The 8,562-nt window shown below is 51.5% G+C and overlaps 1 protein-coding gene across 1 annotated transcript; it reads right to left on the reverse strand.

Moving 5' to 3' along the window:
- Positions 1-791: 791 nt before the first annotated feature.
- Positions 792-8,240, reverse strand: BEST2 (bestrophin 2). Its single transcript, XM_066590074.1, has 9 exons — positions 8,089-8,240; positions 7,921-8,015; positions 7,514-7,747; positions 7,152-7,306; positions 2,780-2,857; positions 2,385-2,537; positions 2,177-2,257; positions 1,881-2,035; positions 792-1,494 (listed from the first exon to the last, which is right to left on the reverse strand). Exons 1-9 carry the CDS (start codon positions 8,238-8,240, stop codon positions 1,065-1,067), a joined length of 1,533 nt encoding a protein of 510 aa, XP_066446171.1. The 3' UTR covers positions 792-1,064.
- Positions 8,241-8,562: the final 322 nt, after the last annotated feature.

The following is an 8,562-nucleotide window of genomic DNA, read 5'->3' on the forward strand; positions in this document are numbered from 1 at the left end:
TGTGTTGCTATTTGGCTTCTTCTCTGCATGATACCGCTATAACTTGTATCTGTGGATTGCACGGCGGCCTGTGTTGACAGATAATGATTTCTGGAAGTATTCCTGAGCTCCTGCAGGAACCTGTATTATAGATTCACGCCTGTTTTTAATGCAGTGGCGCCTGACAGCCGTAGATCTCCAGCATCCAATATTGACCGTCGACCTTGAATGACCGTGCACATGAATTTTTCTACATTCTCTGCATCTTTTGATGACATTTAGTACTGTAGCTGGTGGGATATTCAAAGTCTTCACAGTTTTACATTGAACATTTTTCTGAAATTGTTCCACAATGTTTAGATGCAGCTTCTCACAGATTAGTGAACCTCTGGCCATCTTTGCTTCTGAGAAACTCGGCCTCTCTAACATGCTTTTTTCTACAGTCTTGTGTTTTAGGAGAAAATTGGCCCTCTAGCTATTTTCATTAGTCCCTCTTACTTTTTCTAGCCTTATGGTACTCCTGTCCCAACGTTTGTGCGATGTGTTGCTGACTTCAGTTTCTAAATGAATCAAATTTTTTTTAGATGAATGGAAAAATGTCTCCCCTCCCCCTTCTGATATTTTCTATGTTCTACTCTAAATAAAATCTGGTTAAATGAGATTTCCAAATTGTTGCATTTTTTTTCCCTTTACATTTTACAGTGTCCCACCTTTTTTGGAATTGCGGTTATAGATGACACTATTGTGCGGGTGTTATTACATTGGCACTGTGTGTCGCTTATAGGGGGTGTGACTGTTGTACATCCAATAACTACAAAGGGGCACAGTTTTATTAAATAGTAGAAAATACAAAAGAAAAACCCTAACTAAAAAGGCAGTAAAATGCATCGATTTGCATCTCTTCTAAACCTGATCTAGATGGCAGCAGTGCCAAATCATAAAGTGTAAACAGCAGTACGTACGGCGTATTTGGCACAGTAGAGCGAGGAGCTGGGGACGTGACGCTCGTCCAACTCTGCAATGTTCATTGACCTAAATTTTGTTCTAGTTCATAATAAAATCTGACTCCACCCATTCGTTATAATTCAGAAGGCCTCATATAAGGTTTTGGCCTCCACCTCCTGGGTGGCAGCAATGGTATCTGCAATGTGGGCAGTAACCTCACTGTGTGGTATGAAGGATGGGTGGGTCTCAGCCTGGAAGAGCGACTGGACTGGGACATCATGAGGTCGCGTCTCAGGATGAGGAAGGGTCCCTGCTTGCGTTGGGTCTTGAGGACTTTCCTGGTACAGACTGCCAGAAGACCTGGAGGCAGAGCTCGTCGATCGTCTCAATAGAGTCATACGGCTCCCAGGGGCCAAAAAGGGAGTAGTGAGAGCAGCAGAAGAGGAAAGTGGAGAGGGCCCCACACCCGGGAGCAGGCGGTTGAAGAGTGGGAATGGGTGGTTATAGGTTTCTTCATTCATCTCCTCAATGTCAGAGAGGGGCTGGAACTGCATGTCCTCCTTAGCGAGCCTGAGAGGAAAATGAGGAGTTAAAGGAGTATTTACAGACAATATCCCCCTCCCTTGTGTCTCCAGGGAGCAGAGATAGGAGGAGCTGTAATACAAGCAAAGTTCCCTTTCGGCTCAATGGCAACTTGACCTGCAATACCAAGGCTGGCCACTGCAGTGAGAACGGAGCTATCTGCTCCCTGCTGAAATCAGCTCAGTGTATGAGCAGCTCACTGGGCTGTAGAACAGCTCATTGGAGGAGTCCCTGGCAGCAGACCCTCACCGATTTACTATTGATGACTAATAACTGGACTTTACCACTTCAGAACTCTGAAGACCCCAACAAACAAACTCCCTATATCTCAGCTTCCTGCAAGCAAACACCCCAGAAGGAGACTTGCTACTTACGCCATGTCAAAAGTTGATCCTTGGAAGGAAGGCTGATGCTTCTGGAACAATGTGGCGGCGGTGTACGGAGGATGAGGATCTGAGTCATTCCAGTATCGATCTTTTACCAGGAGGGGAACATCACCGTACATCTCATCAACGGCCAGCATGGACACCTAGCACAGGGGCAGAGGGCAGAGTTATGGCTGCTCTTAGATACTTCACCCACTGAAAAATTATTCCCCCCCTCGTATTGGGAAATATGGATTATACCATGAATTGCGTTAGTGACCCCCCCAAGTACAGATTCTCTTTACCTGGAAGTTCCTATCAATCAAGAAGTTGGTCTCAAAGTCATCGTCGTCCTCCCCGAAAGGGTTGATGAGCTGCTCTGCCACCTAGAGGGTGTGGTGGAGGGGAGGGGTGTGTAAATATGTGCAATACCATGTGATCTATAGGAACTCCACTACTATAAAGAAACCTTCCAGTAGAACTAAACGCAAAATATCTTGACTTCTCATTTACCTTCAGCCAGCCAGCGTAAAAGAAGAACTGCAGGAGAGTGAAGACGGGGACGTAGAGGTCGAGTTCATGGCCGCTGTAACCCTGGGAGGGGTCCAAGAACTGCCGTCCAATGATACATGACAGAAAGTAGCTGTAGACGGCGATGGTCACTACCTAACACCAAGGAGAGAGGGTCAAGGATTAGAAAGAAAGAGGCCTGCTTATGAGAAACAGCGCCACTATTGTCTGTGGGTTGTGTTGGGTATTGCAGCTCCACCCCCTTCACGGCCCTCTATGGGCTCTATACACAGAGGGCAAACAGTGCATTTTTTTGATATGCCACTGGGAGCGGCACCACTATGTCATCGGGCACCACACGGTTTAGAGTAATGGATGTAAAGGGCCAGCGTCCTTACCTGAGTGTACACAAGTGGTACACTGATCCAGTCGTAGTGGAAGAGCATGCTGCAGTTGCCACGGAAAGTGTTTAACTCCTGTAAAAATGGAAGATGGGGAGGACAAATGCAGAAGATTCAATTAAGGCATTATTGTACCCGAAATATATGGAGAAGAGCATCTCCCAGTCTTCAGCACATAACAGCGCCCCCCAGTGTCAAGGAAACGGCATCCAGTATTTGTATCTAATAACACAACTGCTTTTATGAAAACAGACATCAAACATAAAACAGAAACAGTCAGACAGAAAGCTTACGTATTTCACACTTTTGTCATGGTTACAAAAGCCGCCCTAGTGCACAACTCAGCATTACAGCGCCGCCCTAGTGGACAACTCAACATTACAGCGCTGCTCGGTTACCCTTTACAATAAACGGTCTTCCTGCACCCAACACTAGGGGGCGCTCACTCCACAAGGATGTACTCGGATTCCATTGAACAAAGTAAAACCACATGCAGCGAGCGCCCCCTAGTGGCCTTTTCATGGACTATTACCATTTAAAAGGCTTTCCCAGCATTGCTCACCTCAGCTCTCCACTTTGGTTTCGCTAGAGAGGAGATGAGAGCAGAGGGGAGAAGGCGCTGCTCCAGGAGGAGTGTAAGTATATGGGTCACTATTAGGCAGGGTTCACACACGGCGGATTCCCGTCGGAAATCTCGCGGTTTGGCCGCAGCAAAAACCGCAAGATTTCCGCCGGGAGAACCGTCACGGTTTAAGCCGCGGTGGCTTTGAAGCGGCCCGGCCGCATGCTTTTCCGTTGCGGCCGGCGCTCCCATAGAGGAGAGCGCGGCCGTAACATAAATAAACAAAAAACCGACTGTAAACAGACATGCTCAATCTTTTGAAACCGCGGCGGCCGCAGCCGCGGTTTCAACCGGATTTACCGCAGCGCATTAGCCGTCCCGTGTGGACGAGGTTTCTGAGAAACCTCGTCCACATGGCTGGCTAATACCGAGATTAGCGGCCGCAGGCGGTTTTGCCGCGGGAGGATCTGCTGCGGCAGAACCGCGGCAAATCCGCCCTGTGTGAATGCAGCCTTACTGCTAGTCTGGAATAGGGGACCGCTACTATGGGTCACTGTGGGGGTCATTATTATTGCTGGGGCTAGTATAGGGGAGCGCTAATACTATGGAGCTTCTGTGGGGGGGGGGGGGGGTCACTACTACTGCTTGGGGCTTCTGTGGGGGGGGTCAATACTACTGCTGGGGGCTTCTGTGAAGGGGGGTCAATACTACTGCTTGGGGCTTCTGTGGAGGGGGGGTCAATACTACTGCTGGGGGCTTCTGTGGAGGGGGGGTCAATACTACTGCTGGGGGCTTCTGTGGAGGGGGGGGTCAATACTACTGCTGGGGGCTTCCGTGGAGGGGGGTGTCAATACTACTGCTGGGGGCTTCCGTGGGGGGGGGGGGGTCAATACTACTGCTGGGGGCTTCCGTGGGGGGGGGGGTCAATACTACTGCTGGGGGCTTCCGTGGGGGGGGGGGGGGGGTCAATACTACTGCTGGGGCTTCCGTGGGGGGGGGGGGGTCAATACTACTGCTGGGGCTTCTGGTGGGGGGGTCAATACTACTGCTGGGGCTTCTGGTGGGGGTCAATACTACTGCTGGGGCTTCTGGTGGGGGTCAATACTACTGCTGGGGCTTCTGGTGGGGGTCAATACTACTGCTGGGGCTTCTGGTGGGGGTCAATACTACTGCTGGGGCTTCTGGTGGGGGTCAATACTACTGCTGGGGCTTCTGGTGGGGGTCAATACTACTGCTGGGGCTTCTGGTGGGGGTCAATACTACTGCTGGGGCTTCTGGTGGGGGTCAATACTACTGCTGGGGCTTCTGGTGGGGGTCAATACTACTGCTGGGGCTTCTGGTGGGGATCAATACTACTGCTGGGGCTTCTGGTGGGGATCAATACTACTGCTGAGGCTTCTGGTGGGGATCAATACTACTGCTGAGGCTTCTGGTGGGGATCAATACTACTGCTGGGGGCTTCTGTGGGGGTCAATACTACTGCTGAGGCTTCTGGTGGGGATCAATACTACTGCTGGGGCTTCTGTGGGGGGTCAATACTACTGCTGAGGCTTCTGTGGGGGGTCAGTACTACTGCTGAGGCTTCTGGTGGGGATCAATACTACTGCTGAGGCTTCTGGTGGGGATCAATACTACTGCTGAGGCTTCTGGTGGGGATCAATACTACTGCTGAGGCTTCTGGTGGGGATCAATACTACTGCTGAGGCTTCTGGTGGGGATCAATACTACTGCTGGGGCTTCTGTAGGGGGTCAATACTACTGCTGAGGCTTCTGTGGGGGGTCAGTACTACTGCTGAGGCTTCTGGTGGGGATCAATACTACTGCTGAGGCTTCTGGTGGGGATCAATACTACTGCTGAGGCTTCTGGTGGGGATCAATACTACTGCTGAGGCTTCTGGTGGGGATCAATACTACTGCTGGGGCTTCTGCGGGGGTCAATACTACTGCTGGGGCTTCTGCGGGGGTCAATACTACTGCTGGGGCTTCTGCGGGGGTCAATACTACTGCTGGGGCTTCTGCGGGGGTCAATACTACTGCTGGGGCTTCTGCGGGGGTCAATACTACTGCTGGGGTTTCTGCGGGGGTCAATACTACTGCTGGGGCTTCTGTGGGGGGTCAATACTACTGCTGGGGCTTCTGTGGGGGGTCAATACTACTGCTGGGGCTTCTGTGGGGGGTCAATACTACTGCTGGGGCTTCTGTGGGGGGTCAATACTACTGCTGGGGCTTCTGTGGGGGGTCAATACTACTGCTGGGGCTTCTGTGGGGGGTCAATACTACTGCTGGGGCTTCTGTGGGGGGTCAATACTACTGCTGGGGCTTCTGTGGGGGGTCAATACTACTGCTGGGGCTTCTGTGGGGGGTCAATACTACTGCTGGGGCTTCTGTGGGGGGTCAATACTACTGCTGGGGCTTCTGTGGGGGGGTCAATACTACTGCTGGGGCTTCTGTGGGGGGTCAATACTACTGCTGGGGCTTCTGTGGGGGGTCAATACTACTGCTGGGGCTTCTGTGGGGGGTCAATACTACTGCTGGGGCTTCTGTGGGGGGTCAATACTACTGCTGGGGCTTCTGTGGGGGGTCAATACTACTGCTGGGGCTTCTGTGGGGGGTCAATACTACTGCTGGGGCTTCTGTGGGGGGTCAATACTACTGCTGGGGCTTCTGTGGGGGGTCAATACTACTGCTGGGGCTTCTGTGGGGGGTCAATACTACTGCTGGGGCTTCTGTGGGGGTCAATACTACTGCTGGGGCTTCTGTGGGGGTCAATACTACTGCTGGGGCTTCTGTGGGGGGTCAATACTACTGCTGGGGCTTCTGTGGGGGGTCAATACTACTGCTGGGGCTTCTGTGGGGGGTCAATACTACTGCTGGGGCTTCTGTGGGGGGTCAATACTACTGCTGGGGCTTCTGTGGGGGGTCAATACTACTGCTGGGGCTTCTGTGGGGGGTCAATACTACTGCTGGGGCTTCTGTGGGGGGTCAATACTACTGCTGGGGCTTCTGTGGGGGGTCAATACTACTGCTGGGGCTTCTGTGGGGGGTCAATACTACTGCTGGGGCTTCTGTGGGGGGTCAATACTACTGCTGGGGCTTCTGTGGGGGGTCAATACTACTGCTGGGGCTTCTGTGGGGGGTCAATACTACTGCTGGGGCTTCTGTGGGGGGTCAATACTACTGCTGGGGCTTCTGTGGGGGGTCAATACTACTGCTGGGGCTTCTGTGGGGGGTCAATACTACTGCTGGGGCTTCTGTGGGGGGTCAATACTACTGCTGGGGCTTCTGTGGGGGGTCAATACTACTGCTGGGGCTTCTGTGGGGGTCAATACTATTACTGGGCCTGGTATAGGGGAGCGATAATACTACTGGGGTCACTGTGGGGGACACTTATTGCTGGCGCTAGTATAGGGGAGCGCTAATACTATGGAGCTTCTGTGGGGGGGGGTCACTACTACTGCTGGGGCTTCTGTGGGGGTCAATACTATTATTGGGCCTGGTATAGGGGAGCGATACTACTGGGGTCACTGTGGGGGACACTATTACTATTGAGGCCGCTCCGCACATGGCAGCGTACCTCAAGCTGACTCAGCGTATGTTTACACATGGCAGAAATGCTGCAGAATGTCCGCAGCATAAATTTCCGTAGCAAATTCAGCATCTAAGAGAACAGTCAAAATCTGTACTGTTGGTCCCGCTTTGACCCTGGAAAAATCTGGTCACCTTATCTAAGGCCACAAGATGTTAAGGTAACAGGCGCCCAACAAGATCCTGCGGAGCATCGCTCCATAACGCCTCCTCCGCACTCACCTGTATGAGCATTTTATATGCGTGATCGTCCCGGATTCGGCCCTCGCTCCGCGCCTGCGCAGCCAAACTGCAGAACCAGACGCAGGGGACCCAGTACTTATTGTAGGAGGAGTGCAAGTTCTCAAACTTCTTCCTCTCATGACGAGTCATAAACCCTGCGGGAAAATCACTTATTACCAGAAGCCCCACCCCCTGACATTATACAGACCACACCCACTTCTATCATTAAAGGGCTCGTCTAGCCTTATGCAAATGAAGCTAAATTATTGTGTACTCAAAAGTTTTGCAACTTTCTAATATGCTTTATGTGTCACTTTGTCACCGGTATCAAGATCTCTACTTGCTGTCAGTTAAGCACTTACCCGCTTCCACCACGTGATCGATAGTTGGAAACCTCTTGAATGCAGCAGTGCTGACAGAGCGCAGGATGAGCAGACCGGACATGCTGCAGTAGCGCATCAGCGTCCTGCGGTACATGCGCCCTCGCTCGTCTGATCCGTGCACGGTGGCGGAGATGGCACACATCAGCCTGTCTGGGATTGGCATGCAGAGGTACTGATTCCACCAACGGTTCACTACTAGCGTGACGTAGAAACCTGAGAGACGAAAAAGGAAATATGGCGTAGATCAACAGCGCCCCCTAGGTGTTTTTTTTCACAACACATAGTCTATAACTTCACTGGGAACATAAGGGAGGCGCTATGTATGTAAGTGACCGCTGTACTAGTCACATATGGAGTTGGCGAACGCTGCGGTCGGACCGCCTCACCTAGCACGAAGGACACGGGGATGAGATTGGCGTAGTTATTGCAGTAAAGTGACACTTTCTCGAAGCAGCGTCTCCGATCCTCGGTGAGGAGAAACCTGAGGAAACAGCAAAAGTAACTCAAAACCCCAAGAGCCGTCCGTGAATGACCCCCAGCGGCGACCATCTTACCTGTATGTTATACTGAGGGCCGAATACATGATGAAGAACACCAGGAACTCCTTATATAAGAGCTTGTAGATGCTGCCCCTCCACAGCAGCAGCAGCTTATAGAAGCCCCCGAAGCGGGCGTTCGCCACACGAGCCGTGTACGTCACCGTCATGATGCTTGGCGGGTACCTGCAATGTACCAAGACGCTACAGCTCATTATATGCAGTACGGGGTATCTAGTATCTAAGCTATGTGATACACTCAGCTGATTTGCCTGATCTGTTCCTCTAAGCCAGCTTCACGTGGGCGCATGCGTATTTACGTGCGCATTTGTGCTGCATATTTGCATGATGGCTGTTGCAGTTTTACGCACATTTCTGTATTTGCTGACTCAGAAACACGCGCGCTGCGGGTATACCTGTGCGTTGAGTGTATACACAGCGATGTGTTGTGTGTGTGTATATATATATATATATATATATATACACACACAC

Source organism: Eleutherodactylus coqui, chromosome 2 (genome assembly GCF_035609145.1).
Source record: "Eleutherodactylus coqui strain aEleCoq1 chromosome 2, aEleCoq1.hap1, whole genome shotgun sequence".
Lineage (NCBI taxonomy): Eukaryota > Metazoa > Chordata > Amphibia > Anura > Eleutherodactylidae > Eleutherodactylus > Eleutherodactylus coqui.

Bases quoted from the DNA above. Each gene is read 5' to 3' on its own strand.
- BEST2 (XM_066590074.1), bottom strand. From the start codon at position 8,240: ATGACGGTGACGTACACGGCTCGTGTGGCGAACGCCCGCTTCGGGGGC. The intron at 7,748-7,920 runs GTGAGGCGGTCC...TTCGTCTCTCAG, and splicing joins CCCCGTGTCCTTCGTGCTAG to GTTTCTACGTCACGCTAGTA. The intron at 2,036-2,176 runs GTAAAGAGAATC...CCCCTGTGCTAG, and splicing joins TGATTGATAGGAACTTCCAG to GTGTCCATGCTGGCCGTTGA.